Genomic DNA, 24,321 nt, shown 5'->3' on the forward strand with positions numbered 1-24,321 from the left:
TCAGATTCATAAGTCTATCTGACATTCTTTTCACCTCCAGAATGTTCCTAACAAACTCCTGGCTCAAGACAACTCCTACTACACTTCTCTTCTTGTCTGTGCCATGATAGTACAATTTAAAGCCTGCTCCTAAGCTTCTAGCTTTACTACCTTTCCTCCAGGGCTCTTCGACACACTGTATATTCACCTTCCTTCTCTGCATCATGTCGACCAACTCTCTACCTTTTCCTGTCATAGTCCCAATATTCAAAGTCCCTACTCTCAGTCCCAGACTCTTGCCTTTCCTCTTCTCTCTCTGCTTCTGAACACGCCTTCCTCCTCTCCTTCTTTGACACTTGCTGTCGTATATTTCGACCACTGATTTTAATCATGCAAATCACTTATGCACATGCAGTTCCATTCAACTTGTCTGTCGCAGAGGGGAAACTGAGTACACTTTCCTTCCACCACCAAAACCTGCAACCACATTTTCTTTCTTTCTGAATCCTTTTTCATGATATCAGCATTCATTATGACACCCACCCCTATTTTCACTCCTGTTATATCAGCATACACATTTTTATCTTTACTTGACTAGAGTGGATTATTTAATTTCATGCAGGACTTTTGAAGGCAATATCAGCATTGATGTAGAAATAGAAATAATAAAAAAATAATAATCATTTGTTTATGACAAAGGTGTTGAAGGACGATCAACTGGCTCAGTATGTACAATGCTTCTCACCCAATGTCAGCTTGGACAATGGATTCCCAGTGAAACCCATGGGACTTGCATGCATGGTAGCAAATATATGACATATCATGTGAGAACGTGTAAGGTGTGTACTGAAGTAAAGCACCCATGGTAGAGTGAACAGCCATCATGCTGAAATGCATCAGTGACAATTTAACATGAGTGTATTCAGTCTGAAAGGAAGCACAAGTACTTTGAGTCATGGAGTCCATTCAGTTTTTCTAAGCTTTTAGAGACTTTGTGTTTGAAAATGAAACCTTTTATCACATTGATCTAAATCAGGCCACAGGTTGCTGTGGCTCCTGAGCCACATGCAGCTTTTACGTTCATGTCGATTTTGTGTGTTGGCATGCTTTTTTTCGCTGTGCACAGAGAATGCAGGAGACTTACTTGTGCACGTGATTGCACAAGTAAAAAACACACAAACACAAAATTCAACATGAACTTAAGAGCCGCATGTGGCTCAAGAGCCGCAGGTTGGCCAGGCCTGATCTAAATGATTAGACCTTAGATTAATTTTGCTGGTCTTTTAAAGTACTTTCACCTGAACTCTGTCAATATTGGAGGATCGTGAAATGAAGTAGAAGGGGCAGCCATTCAAAACACAATGAGATGAAAATAAACCAGACAATAAAGTTAATTAAAGAGACGTACGCAACACTTTGGTATGGCGTGAGGAGGGCAGACAGTGTATTACAATACACTGTATTACAATACACTGTCTACCAATACAGTCCAATACAGACCTGCCTTTGGGATGTATTCGACCTGCCTTTGGCATCAACAGTTGGTTCATTACAAGTTACCGTTGACTTGACAACGATGGCGAGCACATGGTCACGTGACACATCCGGGCGCGTCCGCGTCTCAGAACTCTGACCAATGAATGCCTGGGCGGCATAGCTCTTGCGTCGGGGGCGCGCGCTGCGTGTAGCTTACAAATGTGCGCCCCGCCCGTCAGTTTTCGAAAGCGATGAGCTCTTGTTGCCCATCTGGCCTGTGTACGTATATTACCGTGCGTGTGCGCGCCATCGCGAGAAACGGCATTTTGGGGATTTTTTTGGCGTGCGTGTGTTTGTGCCCCATTTTAGGGTGGCCTTAACGGGCAGATCCGCAGTCCATTGTAAGCGGGGTTGACCGCGTGAGCGGCTGTCGGGTCCAGGAGACTGACAGGCGGCTTTTTGTGTGACTTGTGATACGGACGAGAGGCCAAGGCGTGTTCACGGATGTTACCACTGGACAGACCGGAGAAAGACTTTCATTTTAGAGATATACAAGACATGACGGAGGAGCGGATTTTTCTTTCTTTTTTTTTTTTTTGGCTTTTTTAACGCCGGTCTCGGGCTGCTCAATGACAAGCTCTCAGAAGACTGATCCAGCAGCTCACCAGTTCCATTAGATACTTGTATGCAAATGGCGAGGCAGGTTTTAAAAGTCTGCGAACGTATTTATTTTTAAGCGAGAGCTAACGTTTTTTAAAGGAGGATCAATTCAGGCGCGGCCAGGCGAGCCAACAATGCGGATTACCCCTTAACTGCCTTTGTGTCAACAGGCTGTTCGTGTCAAGCGGATACCACACTCTCGCGACCAAAACACTTTTTCTTACCATCAGTCATCGTCATATATCTGTTCATATTTTCCGATGAGCGACAGGAGGCTGAATACATAGATGAACTTCTCCATGGGCACAGGTTACCAGTGAAACTAACAAAAACAGAGAAACTGGGACAATGATGGCGAACGACTCTGTCCAAGTAAGTTGATGAATGATTTGTCTCCTTAAATGTGTTTTTACGCAATGCTGTGGCACAAGTATGTAACGCCAATTTAAAGTCGTCACACTATCACCACTTTTGGCTGGTACTTTAAAGTGAAGTAATGGCTGTGTACTAATCTAGTCACATGGCCCTACTTATGGTTTGATCAAATAATTTGATTTTTTTTTCCCCTTACATTTGAGTTATTTTTGAAGAAATCACTGGCATACGCCATGAAAATTATGTAACAGATTTTTTTACTCAATCATCTGACTACTGAGCGCAGTTGACCCAACTTTTTCTTTGTGTCTGAAACCCACGGGGCTTCTAGTCTGATCTGTGGTTGTTCGATAGCTGCAGTCTGAGGAACCAGTAGCAACTCTGTTGAATTGAAGACGGATAGTTTTTCTCTGGTTAATAATATATGACCAGACATGAATGGTTTAGAAGAGGGTAGATACACAGACCATCACCCCAGGGTGGATTTATACCATGAAAGTAAGGCTGCTTGAGCTGCACTGATGCCTTGTGACATTAACTTGAGTTTGTGGAGAGAAACGACAGGTACATACAGGCACAATAATGGTGTTTGTGATGAGTTGACACACCTCATACGCAACAGTCTGAACTCCCCTGATGCATTATTTCTTCATGCAAGGATTATATCTGGGGACAGCTGCGTACCTGGCATTTCACAGGTAATCTTGCGATGACAGGGAATAAAGGTGAGATCCATATGCTGCATGCAGCTAATCTGTTAACTGAATTGAAATTCTGTGGCAGTTTGACACTTACTCCAGTGTTAAAAAGAAAGAAAACTGCTGTCCTGCAGGTTCCTTTGTCTTACCTCTTTTCCAGTTTGTTTTACAATCACACCATCTTGTTTGCTGCTGAGAAACTCAAACCAAGATAGACTGTACTAATTTTGTTTCCCAAGCAGAAGTAGCCATATGAGAGCCAGGGGCACAAGAAAATGCCCAACTGGAATAATAATGGTGTAGGGGTCAGTCAAGCAAATAAGAAGGAAAGTATTTCAAAGCTGATATCGAATCCTAAACAAACCTTAATTACCCATGGAAGACGAGATCTGTGAAACCCCTTTGTGTTTTGAAGTCACAGCGGAATGCACATAAGTTTCAAAATCCAGACGGGGAATGACAAGTTAGATAAAATACCTATATAATCCATCAGTCGAAAAACCGGTTGCCTGCTGATTTCTCCAAACATTTCCAACTCTCATCTGATCACGACGCTTTGTCTCTATAAAGACTTGCCTAATTGGCACAATTGGCTCACCTGTGCCATTTAACCCCTGGTGTGCCACAAAGGTGCGCAAGTCTGCCAGCAGGTGTCACCACCATAAAACAACAAAATAATTGCTCCTACATATTGTGAGGCAAGGTTCTTACCAAAACCTGACTAACAGAAAACATTAGGCAGTATGCATTTATGAGTCTTAAATTTTTCAGTGATCTTTATTGCAAATAGAGAGAGTTAACATGGAGCATTTATTGTTGTTATTGTTGTTTTTTGGCTCTTTTTAGAACACTACTACTGATCAGATTCCCAGTCAAAGATTAAACAGTACTTCTCTGCTTCTGGGGACAGTTAAATATAAAACTTTTCACACAGAATGTCATCTTGAACACATTAGCACAACCCCTCTCCGAAAGGATGTGGAGGATTTCATGTCATTTCTGTTCCTGAATACCTTATTTGTCACTTATTTGACTGAAGCAGTGTACCTGAGCGTTCTAATGGAAATTGAGGGTCACATTTGCATACTTTGTGTGCTCAATAATCCCAGGATTTTTCTGACAAATCAATTGCTAGACCCTCATTCCAGTTATAATATTGCTGAATGTATCTATTTTCCCCTACCATTTATTTCTCAGGCCAAGTCTCAGATCCAAGCATGTGCCTATAGAAAAATGAGCCACAGTCGTGAGCGTGAGTCACTGTGTAACTACAGGTACAGAGTTGCTTTGCCACTTCAACTGGTCCTAATTGCAGCTTTAGTGTTTTGATGTTCCCTGGCTTGATTACCAAATATGTGCATGCTTTGTGTTTGATAACTATGTGCAGTGTAGAGTTTGAAAATCTAATTTCCCTGTTGACTAGACAAGGATTCATGTACTAGACTGAAATGTGATACCAGATTAAGCTATTTTGTCCATTAATTTGTACTCGCTTTATTAATCTGTGGTTCCAGATGTACCTACCTGTTTATATTTTGTCTATCTCTCTCTCTCTCCCACTTTTTTCTCCCCAAATCACTGGAAAACCACAGCGTTTTTGTGTTTGTCCCCAGTGGTTCTATTCATTTTATTTTTTTGTCTACATGGGGTAGGTTTGGCAAAACTCAGGTGGCTAATGGACCAAAAATGATAAAGCTCAAGAAAGACAGAAAACAAAGGTGGAGATGCATGGAGCTCAGTGTTTCCCTGTAATTGTCATTGTAAAGGCAAAAAGGAGAGTAACTGCTGAGCTGAGAGCACTGGAAACCATTATTCTCTGCTTTTTCGACTGGGCTTGTACTTGTCAAAGAAGTCGAGTTCCCAAGGATTAGGCACTACACCAGACACATTTTTGCAGACCGTACCAATGATCAGAGAGATTTTGAGTTAATATCCTTCTTGTGGTTTTCTTGTTTTCGAAATAATCGAGCAGTTTGCCCATTTAGGTTTGATGGTATGATTTGAATATTCCCTTCATCACACTCATGAGTGACTGAGCGTGAGTTTAATATCAGTATGTACAGTGTCACAATGTGATAACATAATGCACGTTTTTGTTTTAACAGATTTTTATTTATAACTTTGTCTACATCTAGACCAATCATATTGGGGCAATTTTTTTTTCATTTGTGAACAGCAGTATGGCTTCATGCCTAGAAAGAGTACTACAGAGGCACTATTTGCTTTGAGAATGCTAATAGGGAAGTACAGAGAAGGCCAGAGGGAGCTGCATTGTGTTTTTGTAGACCTAGAAAAAGCATATGACAGGGTGCCAAGAGAGGAGCTCTGGTATTGTATGAGGGAGTATGGAGTGGCAGAGAAGTATGTTAGACTGGTGCAGGACATGTAATGCTGACTGTGAGACAGTGGTGCGGTGTGCTGTAGGGGTAACAGAAAAGTTCAAGGTGGAGGTGGGACTCCATCAAGGTTCAGCTCTCAGCCCCTTCTTGTTTGCAGTGGTGATGGACAGCCTGACAGATGAGGTTAGACAGGAATCTCCAGGGACTATGATGTTTGCAGATGACATTGTGATCTGTAGTGAGAGCAGAAAACAGGTAGAGGAAAATCTAGAGGTGGAGGTATGCACTGTAAAGGAAAGGAATGAAAGTTAGTCGCAGCAAGATAGAATATATGTGTGTAAATTAGAGGAACTCAGGGGGAACAGTGAGGCTACAGGGACTGGAGATCGAGAAGTTGGAGGATTTCAGTTACTTGGGGTCAACAGTCCAGAGCAATGGAGAGTGTGGAAAAGAGGTGAAGAGATGGCTTCAAGCAGGTTGTAATCAGTGGAGAAAAGTTTCAGGGGTACTATGTGATAGAAGACTATCGCCCAGAATGAAAGGAAAGGTGTACAAGACAGAGGTGAGATCAGAGATGCAGTATGGACTAGAAACTGTTACAATGACCAAAAGGCAGGAGGCAGTGCCAGAGGTTGCAGAGATGAAGATGTTGAGGTTCTCTTTGGGAGTGACCAAGGTGGATAGGATCAGGAATGAGTCTATCAGAGGAACAGGACATTTTCGATGTTTTGGAGAGAAGGTCAGAGAAGCCAGACTGAGATGTCATGTACAGAGAAGGTATCGTGAATATATTGGTAGACGGATGCTGGAATTTGAGCTGCCTGGCAGGAGGTCTTGAAGACCAAAGAGAAGATTTGTGGACATATTGAGAGAAGATATGAAGATAGTTGGTGGGAGAAAGGAGGATACAGAGAATAGGGTTAGACGGAGAAAGTTGATTCGCTGTGGCGACCCCTGAAGGAAAAAGAGGAAAAGAGAATAAGAAGATTCTTTTGCATCAATCCTGGTTCATGCATGCAATCGCATGGTGAGACATTAGAAGAGGCAAACCTTTTTCCACAATCAACATAGGGGAATGAAATATATTGCCCGAGCAGACAAGTTGTGACACCTTATCGCTCCCATCCTTGTTATTTGTTACCCTTGTTTCTATTGTAAATATTATGATAGGAGATATAATTGTCTCTAAAAGTTTTGTGAACATACTATAGGCTATGTGACTGTAAAGAGCTGTTTGATTTAATAGAAACTTTATAAGTTTGTTCTGGGGGAGCCTGAATTATGATTTAATTTCAGTTAATTTCAATCTAGACCGGGCACTTTTACCGCTTGTTTGGCAGCTAGGGGCTAGCCCCCAACTACTGTTTGTAATGTTTGTAAATTATAGTCTTAGTTGGTTTTGTGTCTTTCTTGATTTGATCCCTCTGTTCCCCAGGGATCCTGTGTTAAACATAAGGACATCGAGATTGTTCCCTATTGTCAGGTACCTTTTTTTTTTTTTTGTCAAAGCTAAAAAACCCTGGTACAGCTGTAGTAATATTCTTAGTTTACTCCCCTCTGTCTGGTTTTACTGTCTGGTCCCACTCCCAAAAACCTTCAGAATTGGACTTGATTCATATGGTATATCTCCCTCTGCCTCCTGCCTCTTCTCCCTTGCTTTCAGTATTGGCAAATTAAAGTATAGGTAAACTCAGAGTAATGAATACATTAAAATTCATAAGCTATAATGTTAAGGGTCTTCATAACCCAATTAAGAAAAAGAAAATATTGCGCCAGCCAAGACAAGTTAACTGCCAGATAGCGTTCCTATAAGAAACACACCTATCTGATGTGGAACACGAAAAATAAGTCATAGGCAGATAAAGTGTACTATTCCTCTCACAGCTCAGAGAGAAAGAAAGATGTCTCCATACATACGCAAATTAATTTCATAAAAACCTCTTTGCTTAAAGATACAGAGTGGAGATATATCTTAGTTAATGGATTAATTGATGGGGAAGAGGTGTCACTGCAGTAAGCCAGTGCTGTATTTCAGTATTAGCTTACTGTTGATTGGGGGAGATTTTAACCGCATAATGTCCCAGCAAATTGATAGACAGCTGCCCTCTAAAGCCCCTCTACCTAGAATGAGTAAAATACTTTGATACCAAACTACAGAAGTAGGCATAGTAGACATAATAAATATCGATCCTTGTCAAATCTTATTGTGGAAGCTTGGCCTGATTTCTTCTTTTGAGGACATTTCAACCCCCATCTGAGAGCTTGTTCAGTCCAGTCTCATCCAAAATGCTTCCTCAGTTCCTGCAAGCAGCTGCATCTGATGTATACAGTAGCAGTAACAGCTGCTTGTTGCTGGAGGGAATTTTCTTGTGTTCCCGTAGATCAGTGCCAGCATGGGACTAACAGGGCAGTGACATATGACGGTGTTGGTTCCTCTTGTAATATGAGTGCGATGCAGCTGGTGTAAAACAGTTATTGATAAGACAGGGGTTAATGTACCAAGACAGAGCTTCTTTAGCCTTGATCACAGAATGAATTGATCATGACCCAAGTGGTTATTACTTGACCTCAAAGCAGGTAGCTCAGTGCTTTAAAGAAAGGAGTAAAATTTTAGTAAAATGATTCTAAAAATGGACAGGAAAACTAAAAGGAAAATAAGTCACTTTCAGGCCCCAGTTAAAATCCCTGTCGGCAGGATTTGGATGTCTTGTAGCCATGCTGTCATGCACTGGCAATAAGTAATGGTTTTGTTGTGGTCCTAGAAACCACAACAAAGGAACCACCAATGTGTGGTCCCTGCACACTTATAGTAATTTGGTTAAGTGAAGTCACAAGAAGAACTGGAAAAACATATGACCATCAAGGCATATCACATCTGATTCTCATAAGTAATTTGTTGAAAATGCATTTATATGTTTCAGGTTTTCAGAAGGGTATGTACTTAACTATGAAAAATGATACACCTTTTTTCCCCACTGTCAACTTCTTGCTTTTTCCTCCCTGGTGAGGACATCCACTACTGTTTTGAAAAAATTAATAGGTTCTTAAAAATGGTCCAGTACAAGGACGCACACAGAAAAACAGACATTTATCTGAAAATTCCCTCCAGCTGATGGGGAAAGATGATTTACATGACTGTGTGATGAATGTAGTTTGTCGCTCTATTGTGAGGGGTAAATGGAGAACAGTGTTAAATAACCTCCATCCTCCTTGCTCCTGCATACACTGGGGAGAACAAGTAACACAAGATACACTGCTGATTTTTCAGCTGGGCCCACTTGCAAAGCATATAGAAAAAACAGAAAGAAACATTGTATTTTTTCTAAGTGATTAATTTGCTTTGTGTTGCATGACTTAAGTGTTTGATACATCAGAAAAACAGAATTTAATATTTGGTACAGAAATCTTTGTTGGCAATTTCAGAGATCAGACGTTTCCTGTAGTTCATGACCAGGTTTGCACATACTGCAGCAAGGATTTTGGCCCACGGCCTCATACAGATCTTCTCCAGATCCTTCAGGTTTCAGGGCAGTCTCCCTTCAGGGCAGTCACCCTTCAAGGCTCATCTTCATCTTCAAGGCTCTTACTGAGGGAAGGAGGTTGTTGGCCAAGATCCTGCGATACATGGCCCCATCCATTCTCCCCTCAATACGGTGCAGTCGTACTGTCCCCTTTGCAGAAAAGTGATGTTTCCACCTCCATGCTTCACGGTTGGGATGGTGTTCTTGAGGTTGTACTCATCCTTTTCCCTCCAAACATGGAGAGTAGAGTTTAGACCAAAAAAATCTATTTTTGTCTCATCAGACCACATGACCTTTTTCATTTCGTCCTCTGGATCATCCAAATGGCCATTGGCAAACTTCAGACACGCCTGGACATGTGCCGGCTTGAGCAGGAGGGACCTTGCGTGTGCTGCAAGATTTTAATCCATGACGGCGTAGTGTGTTACTAATGGTTTTCATTGAGACCGGTCCCAGCTCTCTTCAGGACCAGGTCCAGCCTTGTAGTGTTGGGCTGATCCCTCACCTTCCTCATGATCACTGAGCCCCAGACTGAGGGAGATTAACCGTCATCTTGAACTTCTTCCATTTTCTAATAATTGTGCCAACAGTTGTTGCCTTCTCACCAAGCTGTGTGTCTATTGTCCTGTAGCCCATCCCAGCCTTGTGCAGGTCTACAATTTCATCTCTGATGTCCTTACACAGCTCTCTGGTCTTGGCCATTGCGGAGAGGTTGGAGCTTGTTTGAGTGTGTGGACAGGTGTCTTTTATACAGGTGAGGAGTTCAAACTGGTGCAGTTAATACAGGTAATGAGTGGATAACAGGAGGGCTTCTTAAATAAGAACTAAAAGGTATGTGAGAGCCACAATTCTTACTGGTTGACAGGTGATCAAATACTTGTCATGCAATAAAATGCAAATTAATTACTTAAAAATCATCCAATGGTTTTTTTCTAGAATTTTGTTTTCGATTCCGTCACTCACAGTTGAGGAATACCTATGATGATAATTACAGAACTCTGCATGCTTTGCAAGTGGGTAAAGTTGAAAAATCAGCAGTGTATCAAACACTTGTTCTCCCCACTATATGCCTGATGTCTGGGAGTAAACCTGGCTTTACAGCTTCCTCTTACATGCTTTTTCCAGTATGTTGCCACTGAAACTTTAAGTTGCCTGTACTCCCTTCCTCCCCCACCTACAGTACCTCTCCATGACTTTGTCCGTCTCTCCCACTCCATGTGCCCCCCCCCCCCCCCCCCCACACACACACACACACACACGCACACAGACACACAATCCCCTCCCACCTGTTTTTCTGCAACTGACCGCCTCCTTCAACCTTTTTCTCATACTTCTGCTGTGGGGTTTTCCTGGCCTTTTGTCTTCCTCATGGGGAAGGGTGGTGTCCTGCTCCTCTAACCCCTTGCAGCCTCATTCCTTTCTCAGTTCGCAGAGCAAGAGAAATGCCAAAAAACAGAAATATGAGGCAAGGACAAAAAAGTGCAATTTTTTAAGTAGTACAATTTTGTCACATTGGAAATGTGAAAAATATTGTATTTGTCTTAACTAAGATAACAAATGTGTGATTTATATAATGGTAAAGTTTATAAGCTTTAGTAGGTTTCCTTTTTAAGAGTACAAATAATTATATATTTGGATGATCAATATACACCAGTTTGTTACATATAGTCATTGTTTTGTGAGGTTTACGCACCATTTTTTTCAATTCATTGACTGAATACTTCATTAATGCCTTGTGGGAAATTGTTCCCTGAATTTTGCCTGTCGTGGATGAATGAATAAAAGATGAGCAGTGGTCAGCCACTTGAGTGGTGCACAAGAAGCAGTTAGGGGTTCACTTGCCCCCTTCCCACTGTAAGACATGTTTGAAGTTCCTCAAACCTTTAAGGAACTAGACTGTTTTTTGTACTTTCAGACAGTAGAGGAATTACTGACCATGGACCTCAGTTCCTAGAACCATTTTAGTTCCTACTGTTAGATACAAAATCATTTAACAGAGATGCTCAGTGATCGATAGAACTCGTAAATAACATCAATTACCAGGTGTCCTCAAGCAGTGCACCATTTTCAAAAAGTAATTGTGAGCAGTTTTCTTACGACTTGCAAAAAAAAATGGACAGAGCCAGTAAAAAATGGACCAACGAAGAGGACCAAGCTCTTCTGACCTGCTATGCCTCAGAGGGATTTTGAGGTCTTGCAGCAGAACATACATTTGTTTGTCAACAAGAAGTACATAACAATTATCTTCCCAATTAGTTACCTAATGTGGGTAACTAACCTTTTGGAAAAATCGTCACATGCCTTTATACATATTATTTTGACGCAGAGATTATATTTAAAATGAATGTTAAAAATTGAAGGTGGCACAGTGGCCCAGTGGTTAGCGCTTTGGAATCTCAGCACAAAGGACCCTAGTTTGATTCCAACAAGAGGACCTTTCCTTGTGGAGTTTACATGGATGTTGTGGTTTTGTTCAGGGTAGAATATTGCAGGGTATTTTTAATGCCATCTTGATATCCATCTCTATAATCTTCTCCTCCCCACTTCAATCTTCTGGACTAAACATAGCTTGAAGACCACCACTGCAAGCCTAACTTCAGATAAACTGTACCGAGATCGTTTTTTTTGCGACATTGCATAGTTCTATAGCCAATAAAGCAACTGAAGTATTTTCTCCTAGGCAGTCACAATACGTGTATGCGTGTATGCAGGGTAGTCCAGTGGTGGTGTTGGTGATGGTAGTGGTAGTGGTGGGGTGGGGATTCACTAATAACATAGAAAATATCCATCAGGGAAACGTTAACAACTTGGAACATCTTGTTTTTCCAAGTGCACAACACTGTGGTTGTGACAGTGTAGCAGTCATCTTTGACACAGACAATCTCCTCATGCTGGTAATGAAATTTAAAAGGTTTTGTGAAGCCCTCCTCCCCTCAGCTACTGGATTTGATTTTAGCAAAGGACTTAAATGTGACCAGAACACAATTCCAATGGCCAAACCGTTAAATTCATAACTTGAATGGGAGGAAACACGTTTGTGTTTTTTTGAAACATACTGCCACTTTTCTCTACGGCTTCTGTACATAGTTTCAGTCTTTACAAAAATGTGTTGTATCAGTATGAGCTCTAAAGCTCTATCAGAATAAGCTCTTCAGTTCCTTTAATTGAGCGCTATGAAAATCCATCTTTTGCTCATGTTAGTGTTTTGCATGTTGTGACTCACATGACAATTACTGGTTAGGGACACTTCCCTCAATAGATTTTATTTTCAGCTGCCACACCCATTACGGTAGCAGTAATCAGGAATAATGTCGCCCTGAGTTGGGAAATATGTTGATTCACCTCTTTTATAGCTGTAACTAGGTGTCATTTGGAATTCCCGGTTGCATTAATGATTTCTCTAAAAATTTAACCTGACATTGGTCACATTGTATTTGACCTAAGGCAAATCACTGCAGAATTGTAATTTTAATCCATACTTTTTAGAAAGCCATATCCAATCATACGCCTTTCGCCTCTCAGGTCCTTGTTTCATCCCTCCTTCTTTCATTCCTTTCTTTCCTGCCAGGTCGGCAGTCACCACTGTAGCATGTCAGGAATGCCTCCAGATGTTTTCTTTGTATGACTCAGCTGCTCAAGCATGCAGACTTACCCAGACTTCTTGATTCATTTACTTTTTTTGTAAATGTAAACAGTGCAAAGAAGGCAGTGTTTTTGCTTATGGTGGAGGTCTCTATCTATGCTTCACACTCATTTGGGAATAGTTCGTGTCTCCTAAAATTGTCATGTGTTTTATGAGGTGCAGTAAATCTTAACTGACATCACATCAGTGATTTGCAGTTAATTGGCAATGTTGCTGGATTCTGCCTGTCTTCTTCGACGATAACACTTATCTGAAAGAAGAAAGATAAAGTAATTTCAGTGTCAGTGGTTCAGCACTGCAAGGCTGCCCTGCTATCCACACCCTCATGGCCATCACAATTATTTCTAGGCTGTTTTTTGGTGTGAGTGAGGATGATACAGGGAATAGGGTTAGATGGCGAAGGTTGATTCGCTGTGGCAACCCCTGAAGGGAAAAGCCGAAAGGAGAAGATACACAAATTCATAATCTACTGACATGGTGACCTCCCCAAAGAACCAAGCACAGTAAGTGTCTGAAATGCCAGTTTACTGAGCTCTAACTTGGGTTTTCTCAGTTTTAATGTCATTAACATATGTTCAGTAATTGATTGTGACTGAGGTCATCCAATTAACTTACACCATGTTTTTGGACTGTGGGAAGAAACCAGAGAACATGGAAAAAAAAACGACACAGAAACACAAACTCTACACAAAAAGGACTCCAGTAGGGAATGGACAAAGTACCCTCTTGCTGTGAAGTGTAAGCGCTAACCAATTATGCTACCATACCAACAAAAGAAGCAAAAATAAATAAATAAATAACACAAACACTATTCAGGACTCATAAAGTGATGGGTCTTCCGTTTTGTTTTAAAGACATCACTAGAGCAGACCTGCTTCATGTCAAGGGGCAGACTGTTCCACAATGTTGTTGCACAAAAGGAAAAGGGCCTTCTCTCCTCAGCCCTCTCTCCTCTATGACACACAACCTGGGAGAGGAATGTACATCTAGGCATATGTGACTTCACAAAGTCAGATAGATAAAATGGTACAATGCCATTGATTATTTTATAGATGAGGAGCAACCCCTTAAAGTTTGCTCTCACCTGAACAGAATGTATTCTGCTTAGGTTTACTTGCTCCAGTCAGAACACAAGCTGCTGTAATTCTGGTCAGTTTTCAGGCTTTGGCTATTCTTCTTGGGCAAGGCGAATAAAAGGACTTTACAATAATTCAGTTACAATGTCACAAATGCATGGATTAATGATCTGCAAGTCTGTATCAATGAATTACAATATGTATCGCTTGTCAATTTTGGCTCTTTCGGTTTTTGACATTTGTAAATCAAATTTTCATGTCTTATCAGGTCTGCAGGTTTCATTTCAACAGCAGCAAAGACCAGGCGTTCCCTGATCTTTGCTGCTATTGAAATGAAACCTGCAAACCTGATAATACCAATAACAAAAAAACACTCAGGTTCAGATTGTGTGGGCAGCATTCCTCCCAGTCACACCTTTCCAGGCCTCGGGGTCTCCATCCATGCAAGCGTTGAGGTCCCCCAGTATGACGAGGGAGCCCCGACAGAAGTGCTCTCTAGCAACCCCTCTTGGGCCTCCAAAAAGGATTTGTACTCTGAACTGCTGTTGCGTCCCCCAACCTGAAAGCGGAAGGAGGCTACCCTTTTGTCCACCAGGTTGAGCCCCAACATACAAGAGCCAAGTCAGGGGGGCAATCGATATGCCCAGACCTGCTCAGCGCCTCTCACTGGGGGTAACTCCATAGAGGAAAAGAGTCCAGCCCCTCCTCAAGAGGCCTGGCTCCAGAGCCAGAGACAATCGTCGAGGTGAGTCCGACCAGTGACATGAGGTTCATGCCTGGTGAGGCACTGACGTCATCCCTGTACGTCTCTTCTTCATATTTGACCGGTAAATGTGAATTTTTTTTTAGTGATTTTGAAAAAAAAAAATCTAAAAACGGTGAAGCTATGTTGAAAATAACTTTATAGTACAAATCACTGAATAAATACAGTATAACCATTTAATTTATTTTTTCATTTTGCATTTTTTTTCTTTCCGTGATGACAGGTGAGGCCCGGCCTCTCCTGCCTCTACTGACTGCACATCATTGAGTCTGACTATATCTAGCCTGAACCTTTTCGCCTCGTGCAGTAGCTCGGGCTCCTTCCCTGCCGGAGAGTTAATGTTCCATGTTCCGAGAGCCAGCTTCCGCAGCCACGCATCAGCCCACCAAGGTCCCCCGCTATGGCCACCAACCAGCTCATATCGCACCCGATCTCCATGGCCCCTCCAATGGGTGGTGAGCTCAAGGGAAGGGGGACCCACGTTGCCCTTTCAGGCTGAGCCAAGCCAAGCCCCATGGGTGCAGGCCTGGCCACCAGGCAATGCTCCCTCTAAGCTGCGCAATTGCGCACTGCCCGCACACTCTCAGCACACAAAGAAACCTATCCAGCGCAGTGAGCACACTGCAAATGAATTATATATATTGTGCCGGACATAAAGGGGCGTGGTCTCTCACCCCACGGTACTAACCGTCCGGGGGCGTGGTTAAGCTGGGTATATATAGATAATCACGGATGTTCAAATTCTAGTTGTATTTTGTTTGTGTTTTAAATTAAAGGATCAAACTCTTCTACGCCTCCGCCATTATTTCATCGTTGAAACACCACATTGGTGACCCTGAACTGGGCATGTCTGACTCAGATGAAGCTTGTGATGCTACCTCATCTACAGCGCCCCATCCTGCTCAGCTGGACCCAACTGTCACGGCTGTCCAGCTGCCAGAGTTTTGGCAAAGTGCCCCGGCCGCTTGGTTCCAATTTTCCAACTGTGGGGAATTTTGTTAGAGGATGCTAGGTATTTTTTGGTTGTCACTGACCAACAGACCATGAAACAGGCCATGGAGCTGTTGCGCGACCCACTGCAGCATGGCAGGTATGCTGCGTTAAGGGAGTTCCTACTCAAGAGGTACGGGCTGTACGCTACAGAGCGGGCGGACAGGCTACTTTCCATGTCCGGCTTGGCAGACGGGTCTGCTGTGGATCTTATGGAGGACATGTTGTCGCTGCTGGAAAAATACATTGGGAGACAGGTCTGCTGTGGATCTTATGGAGGACTTGTTGTTGCTGCTGAAATCCGACAACGGCGGGTTCCTTTTTCTACATGTTTTTCCGCGTCAACTACTGGCTCCTGTGCGCGTGATCCTCGTGAACCCCCGATGTTTAGGCTTGGTTTTAGGCTTGGTGGAGGAGGCTGACCCTATCTTGCTAACTTCCAGAACATTCGTTGTGTAGAGTGCGACTCCGGAGCCCTCAAGGACGGCGCATGAAGACGTGGATGCAATCGTTGTAGCTGAAGTATCTGGGCTGAGGAGACGTTGGACGGGCCTTTGTTTTTTCCACCAGCGATTCGGCAGCAGAGCACGGTGATGTGTTCCACCCTGCTTGTTCGCGAGGCTGGGAAATGGCCAAGCCAGCGCTCAGTAGCAGCTGTGGGCGCCGGCAGTCACAATCATCGGCAAGGACTCGAGGTCTGGGCTCAGGTTCCTGGTTGAATCTGGATCACAGAAGAGCCTGATTCCACCGACAAGGGAGGACATGCGGGCCAGAGGCAGCGGAGCGCTATTGAGTGCTGCGAAGGGGTCCGCTATAGACACCTTTGGTTCACGGTCGTTGTCAGATTGCTTTGATGGCCACCAGTTTGAGTGGGAGTTTGTGATCGCTGCCATTATGACCCCCCTTATCGGCAGGGACTTTCTATGCGCCAACGGCCTGTTAGTGGACATCGCAAACTGCCAGCTTATTGACGTATTGTCTTTTGCCACCTATCCCTGCAAGACAGAACGGTTTGGGCCACGTGCACACGCCAATTTTTTGGTTTCAGGTGATGTTTATCCTTGGTTGTTGGCGGATTTTCCGTCGCTGACGACGCCCACATTTTCCACCGGTTCATTGAGACAGAGAGTGGAGCATTTTATCCCTACTGCGGGGCCGCTGGCTTTTGCGTGGGCAAGGCGCCTTGACGTTACCAAACAAGCGACTGCTCGGGAGGAGTTCGCTACCATGTAGCGTTTGGGGATCGTGAGGTGAGGCTGTCGAACAGTCCGTGGGTGTCACATGGTGCCCAAGGCCGGCGGGTCTTGGCGTCCTTGTGGCGACTATCGCAGGTTGAACAAAATGACTATGGGCGACCGTTACCCCATTCCCCACATCCAGGATTTCTCTGGGTGGTTTGTCGGGCACCACCATCTTTTCCAAGGTTGACCGAGTGCCTGGTTATCACCAGGTACTCGTACACGCGGAGGACGTGCCCAAGACCGCTGTGATCACCCCGTTTGGTCTGTTCGAATTTCTTCGTGTCCCCTTCGGGTTGAAGGGGGCCGCCCAGACCTTTCAACAGCTCATGGACTCGGTGCTGCATGATCTCCCGTTCGTTTTTATTTACCTTGACGACATTCTGGTGGCCAGCCCGTCGGCTAATATGCACCTGAAGTACTTAACTCAGGTTTTCCCCTGCCTAGCCAAGCATGGCCTCATTATCAACCCAGCTAAGTGTCAGTTTGGTCTTTCGGCGATTGATTTCTTAGGGCACTGCATTTCACCGCAGGGCGCAGTTCCATTAGTGCAGGCGGTGACTGATTTCCCGCGTCCAGTGTCAATCAAAGTGCTGCAGGAGTTCTTAGGCATGGATAGTTTTACAATTGTTTCCTCCCTCATGCCGCTCACCTCATTCGGCCGCTGTATGAAGCTTTGTGTTCCCGACGTACAAAAGACGGGGTTGACTGGACTCTGGAACAGGTTCAGGCTTTTGACGGGGCTAAGTGCGGCCTGGCGAATGTGGCCCTCCTCGCCCATCCTGCGCCCATGGCACCGATAGCATTGATGACTGATGCGTCTGATGTGGCAGTGGGGGCTGTGGTTGAACAGTGGGTGTCAGATACCTGGCAGCCGCTTGCCTTCTTTAGCCGCAAACCGAGGGACAGCGAACGCAAATACAGTGTTTCTGACAGGGAGTTGTTGGCCCTGCATCTGGCTACGCAGCACTTCTGTTTTCTTCTGGAGGGGCACTCCTTCACGGCGTATGTGGATCACAAGCTGTTGACTTTCGCCATGTTGAGAGTTGGTGATCCGTAGTCTGCCCCCCGGCGGCGACACCTTGCAGCTATTTCCGAGTTCACTGTGGCTGGGAAGTTCAACCCTGTAGCAGATTGCTTGTCGCGGATTCTGGTCTGTCCCATGCATGTCGGGATCGATTATGCAGGTATGGCTGCCGACCAGCCCAGTGACATGGATGTCCTCGCCCTGCGGTCGTTGAGTACGGGTCTCATGCTGGATGATGTGGCTGTTCAGAAAGGTCTCAAGCATTTCTGTCTTCTTGGGTTGCCAGATTTGGTACCCCATCAGATATTACTTCAGACAGGGGTCCGCAGTTCGTTTCGTCGCTCTAGTCGGCGTTGGCTGGGTCTTTGGGGATGACTGTGCTCTGTACGACGGCATACCATCCTCAGGCTACCGGCTTGTGCAAGCGGATTCACCAGTCCCTGAAGGTGGCGTTGCGGGCTGCGTCCGCAGGCGACAATTGGGTGGACCGATTGCCATGGGTCTTGCTAGGGTTACGCCCACTCCTAAGGATGACCTCGATGCCTCACCTGCTGAGCTGGTGCTCGGACGGGCAGTACGTGTGCCAGGGGAGTTTTGCCTGAGAGGTCTGCTACACTTTCCCGGTTGTTTGCACCCCTAGGTTTGCGTTTTCTGGGCCTGTCCCACCACTATTTCCTGCGGTCTTTCATGCTAGCGGAGTTCATGTTGTGTTTGTTAGGCATGATGCTCACCGCTCGCCACTGCAACCCCCAAATGATGGGCCATTCCAGGTGCTTGAGGCAGGCACCAAGAGTTTTGTTTTAGGCATGGGCGAGCGTAGGGAGCGTGCCATGCTAGATTGGTTGAAACCGGTACACAGGGTGGCAGGTGAAGATGTCTCCCCTTTCCAAGTTTCCTGCCGGGGCCTCCCCCGTCCAAGCCTGCGGCAATGCTCCTGCAAACTCAGCGTCAGGCGCCTCCTGTTGTTGTGCCAGAGAGACGTCAGAGCCGTTTCGGCAGACTCATCAGGACTCCGGTGCGGGGCTAGTTGTGTTTCCTGAGTCCCCTCTGGGTTTTTGGGGGGAGGCTGTGTGGCGGACACGAAGGGGCGTGGTCTCTCACCCCACGGGACTAACGGTCAGGGGCCGTGGTCAAGCCGGGTATATATAGATGATCCCAGATGTTCAAGTTCTAGTTGTATTTTGTTGGTGTTTCAATTTAAAGGATCAAACTCCTCTACAGGTGTCCAGCCAATCATACTATACGATGCAATTACGCTACACAACCAATCACGGCATTGACAGTACTTGCGCACATGCTCTGCCCATTCACACTTCAATAACAACAATGTTGCGGAGTTAAGTGACGCCAGTGCTAGCATGCTAACCTCTTAACACGCAAAGTGAGCGGGCAGTGAATGTGATACGTCCACTCACCAAACCTAAATAAAAAAGAAATGTGGTTCTTTTGAGTTGGAATGGCTGTCGGAGTACGTGCAAATAGAAGAACAAGCGGTGAAACTGGGTGAGATTTTTTCTTTTTCGAGAGAGAAGTAGTGAACGAGTTTCTGATGGAAAAGTATGAACTAAATGGAAGCTGGACTACCTCAAGCGACACATTCAGCAGAAAAGTCATATGAATGCTGTTGGAATTATACGAAGACTCAATATGGGAAAAGGTATTAGTACATTATTGCGGTACATTATGTACACAAAAAAAAATCTGACCCTGAGCAAGTTAAAGTTTTCATTGACAATATTTTACTTGCCATCAAAATGAATGCTGTCAGTCCAACAAATCCACGATCAGATGGCAAAGTATGTGAGTATACCAGAAAGCTGGCGAAGCAAAAGCTATGCCTTTGAATTAATGAGACAGGGCAGAATGAGACAGTGTAAGTGATGTGTGGCCACAGCATGCATATCTAATGTTGCTCACAGTGGTCCTCAGTGTGCTCAGGGAGGTTGTCTGTATGTCCAAACATGTGTAAAATTAGAAGGAACATTGCCACCAGACACTCGCGTCCCAGTCATACAGGGACTGAATAGCCCGTATTCCAGATTCCGGTACCCATGCTCTTGGAGGACCCCCCCACAGGACTCCTTGAGGAACCCGGTGGAATGCCCCCTCCAGTTCCACAAATCCTCATTCAGATTGGTTGAGCAAACTCACATGCCCCTCAAAGACCCTGCTGAGGGTGTAGAGCTGGTCCAATGTTCCACTGACAAGACAAAAACCAAACTACTCCTTCTGGATCCAAATTTCAGCTGCAACCAAGGGAGCATTGATGCCAAGTGTGCCCATGTATATGCCTTAATATGGTGTTCTCTTGGACAGTCCATGTCCAACACAGAAGTCCCATAACAAAACATTGCTCTTTGATTCGGGGTATTCTTCCCAGTCATGCACTTCCAGGTCTCGCTAGTGTTGCCTGCCTGATTATTGAAGTCCCTCAGCAGAACAAGGGAGTCCCTGGTAGGAGTGCTCTCTAGCAGTCCCTCCAGGGTCTTCAAAAAGGGTGGCCAGTCTGAACTCCTCTGTTTCGTGTATATGAACAAACAACAGTCAGAACCTGCCCTGGAGGCAGGGTACCCTCTTATCCTCCGGGTAAAATCCTAACATACAGGCAACCAGCTCAGGTCCCTTTCCCACCAGAAAGGTGATACATGTCCCTAGCCAGCCTCTGTAGCCAAGGATTAGACTGCCAATGTCCCCTACTAAAGCCACCACCCAGCGCATATCGCACCCTAGGCCCTTGGCCCCTGCTGTGGATTGTGAGCCCATGGGAAGAATCAGAAATACTTTATTGATCCTGGAAATTGAGATGCTGCATAAAGTAAGAAATACAGAGATAAAATAAGATGAACAGAAAATAAATAAAGATAATAAAATATAAGTGGTGTTAAGGTTTAAGATAAATAATATACAAGACCAAATCAGACCAGACTGATAACCCAATAACCTTAATGGCTTTACGGATTAGTCTAAGTCTGTTGGTGTCAGCCACTTCAGGCTAGCTACGGCACTCATAGAACACCCTGAGCATTGTCTGGCAGATGTTGAAAGATCTCAGCTGCCTCAGGAAGTAGAGTTTGATGTGGCCCTTCCTGTAGACTGTACTGTTTTTTTTTTTTTTGTCAAGTTCAGTTTACTGTGGATGCCCCCCCGTGTGTTTCAACTTGTCGTGCAGGTGTTCTATGTTCTCAATCAGAACACCTGATTTCAGTTAGGTCAGCTCCGGTCAATCACCGTGCACTGACTTCTTTAAAGCCTGATGCAACTGTTCAACATCGTGACTGATATGCTGCATGCTGCGGGGAAAACCATTTTGTCCAAAGCGTAACAGTCCCAGTGGATGCAGGCTGCGTTCTCACTAAAGTAACATAGCAGGGGGTGCCCAGTGGAGGAACTGTATGTATTCATAATGTTTGCATACAGAAGGTCTAAACTTTTCCCCTCTCGAGTGGTGCAGTTCATATATTGAGTAAAGCTGGGGAAGTATTTTCCAGTGTGACATTAAAGGTCAACTGAGATTTCTTTGAACACGGTGTTGAGTCTTGAGCCAGGATGTTGTGGAGAGTACAGTGTCACAAGCAACAGATGGATGAGCTGAAGGAGGAATGTAGAAAGCCACCATTATGGCATGAGATAATTCTCGAGGGATGCGGTACAAAGTTCAATGTCTGGGTACAAATCCACTCTCTGATCGTGACATGCGCAGGCTAACACCACTGATTTTTGATAAAGATGGCAAGCGCTCTTCCTTTCTGTTTGCCACATACCTTACTGTTCCAATCAGCTTGAAAGGTGTAAAATTCCGGGATGTAGGTCCACTCCTCATTGATTCCCTCAGGGAGCCAAGAGTTAGAGCACATTTCACTACTTCCCTGTTCTCATGACCACCTGCCAAAGCAGTCGGTTCATCAAACCGGTTTCCCAGAGATAATATGTTTTCCATGATGATAGATGGGCTGACAAGGCTTATCTTCTCTCAAAAAGGCTCCACTATCTCACCTTATTGCATTTTCTTCTTCTCTGTCCTCAACCTTTTGTGTTTTGCCAGACTTTTGTATGTATTCGAACATACAAATCAGCATTGATTCTCTCTTTTTTCATAGCTGAAGTAATTGACTCAGTCCATGCTATAGTTAATATTAAGATGCTGTTCCTTGCCTTTTCTCTCTGCTTATTTATCATCTTCCTGGTTAAACCCATGACCCTACGCGGTGGCTCTCTCCTCCCTCTCTTCCTGTCCCCATGCTGCTTTTTGTTTTATTCCTCTGTCCTCTCTTAGCTCTCACCAAACCATTTCTCACATGGCCTAATTTATGAGTATTGCTTGACAAACAAGCTTCATTGTATTTTCTATATTTATCTGGGATTATACGGTTTTCCTATGAAAGCTGTTTTCCTCTTTACCAGCTTTTTTAAAGGGGGGGCCCTGAAGAGTTTCTTTTCCCTTCTCTAATTTGGGGACATTGCAAATTGGCCTTCCCTCTCAACTGTTAAATAAGTCAGTTTTACATTAATGCTTAATGGTAATTCTCTGCAGTTTATTCACAAGGGGCAAAGAGACAGCTGATTAAAAATAGGCACATCTCCCTTTGGCTCTTAATACAGCAGTAGACTCGGCCCTCTGTAAAATGGTGTGAACTGATGGAAAAATACAAACCCACAAGCTCAAGTACAGTTTGAACAACTACTTTTAATATAAAAATGTGAACAAAATTTGGTTATATTTTTACCTACTGTCATTCAGCAACCCACACAAGCATTGTTTTTTTGCCTGAGCACATAGAAGCCAAGTACACAATCACACCCTCTATAATAACACTCCGTGGCCTTGCTCCTTAAGAAACATTTCTTCATGTTTCAGTGGAAAGTTTGAAATGGTTCGCCATTGTGCCTTCATCAGAAGTATATAAATTGTTGTTTGTTCTATGTCATGCACACATCTGCCCACATCTTGCCATGACCTCTGGGTGGATGCGATCTCGAGGAAATCTCAAGGTATTGTTCCCACATTGGCAGACGCTGTACTTCTCTCTCTCGCTCACACATACACACACAAAAAAACTTAATATCTGTGTCTCTCAGTATGCTCATTTATGTGTACAGCTGATGTTTTTCTCTGCTTTTATCTTTTTGTCAAACTTCATAAACAGCTAGGCATTTACATTAAATGATTTGAGTGGATGGCTTGAAAGTCACCAGATTGTTAGCAAACAGTGATTGGTTGTTTTTAAAAATCCCTCATGAAAAACTGATTAAATACCAAATGATCTTTTTGTCCCAATCTTAAAATCCTGCCCAGTAATTAACCCTGCCGTCTCTGTGACAAGACCTTTCTATACTTTTGTTTTCTCCACCAGCCTGAATTGTGTACAGTAATTCTCCTGTCAGTGTCCTTGAGTGATAGATTGGTTATATTGCTCTTTATGGCCGAAAAAAATGCAGAATTGTAAAACAAACTGAATACTGCACTTGTGTAGCCAATAAATTTTTGACCTAACTGAATACTTCTGTTGTGTGACCTGAATGTTAAGTTATTAATTGTGGCATTAAAATGCTCTGCAAAAAGACAGTTCCAGTTATCATAACTCAGTAGCAGAACAGTATACCCATCTTTAAAATGAGTTGTGTAAATGTGTAGCCTGGGGTAAGAGGTTGTGGAAGGGACAGAAATGCATCGCAACTTAATTCCTTGGCTTTGATCCAATAATTTGAAAACTCATCCTTTTTCTTCCACTCTTTTGAGATTTTATCAGACAGAGTGTAACAACTTTTTCACTATCAACTCAAACTATGATTTTACAAATTGATTTAGAATAACCTTCAGAGGGTTTGCATCAAACAAGCTTAGTGCCATCTGTTACAGGGAGAAGGACTCTCTTGTGGGCCTGTGTCCTCTTCTCCTCTGTTTCCCATTCTCCACTGACAGCAACAAATCACAGAGGAAACAGGAAAGGCCTGAACAGCTTGGTGTTGGGACGGATATCCTCTTGAACAGGCACCCCCCCACTTCTCTCCCTCTCTTGCACCCAACACAACAAACCAACTGTGCTCCCTGTGTGGTATTAACTGTCTATGCTCAGAAGCATAGACGTACTGAAGATTTCTATGCCCCAGTAGTTTTTGGTTCATAGTATTTGAGTGATCTGCACTATGTGTTGGCATGGTGAGGAGGAAGATGAGGACAGCTCAGAGGTGAACTGTTGTTGGCTTGCTTGTTTGATTTGTGTGTTCCTGTAATGGTGAGTGAGTGACTATGATTCCAAGTAATTAACACTTTCTGTGTTCCTGATTGTGAAACTAGTTTGCCAAGTCTCCACCTCCCTTCCTCTGAGCCCCCCATAAAGACAACTGTTATTTATTCTAGAGGTACAATAGGCAAGAATGTTTTAAGCTGTACACTTATAAGCAGAAACAGAGTTGTAATTGTAAATGTTTAAAAGCAAACCCGTTGTTTGTTTTTTGTTGTTTTTTTTACCCAATTGAGAGCTTTAGCTGTATTTTTTTTCCTTGTCAAAAATTGGATTTTGTCCAGCTGCTGAACA

The 24,321-nt window shown here is 43.9% G+C and overlaps 1 protein-coding gene across 1 annotated transcript in view; it reads left to right on the forward strand.

Moving 5' to 3' along the window:
- Positions 1 to 1,707: 1,707 nt before the first annotated feature.
- LOC147228066 (serine/threonine-protein kinase N1-like) overlaps positions 1,708 to 24,321 on the forward strand; it is a 47,574-nt gene continuing 24,960 nt past the window's right edge. Inside the window, exon 1 of the mRNA XM_086156363.1 lies at positions 1,708 to 2,487. Within this exon, the coding sequence (XP_086012489.1) occupies positions 2,464 to 2,487 (24 nt within the window). The 5' untranslated portion in view covers positions 1,708 to 2,463. The remainder of the gene's footprint in view (positions 2,488 to 24,321) is intronic.

Source organism: Fistularia commersonii, chromosome 12, assembly GCF_037954325.1.
Source record: "Fistularia commersonii isolate RoL2024-O1a breed Wild chromosome 12, RoL_Fcom_v1.0, whole genome shotgun sequence".
Classification (NCBI taxonomy): domain Eukaryota; kingdom Metazoa; phylum Chordata; class Actinopteri; order Syngnathiformes; family Fistulariidae; genus Fistularia; species Fistularia commersonii.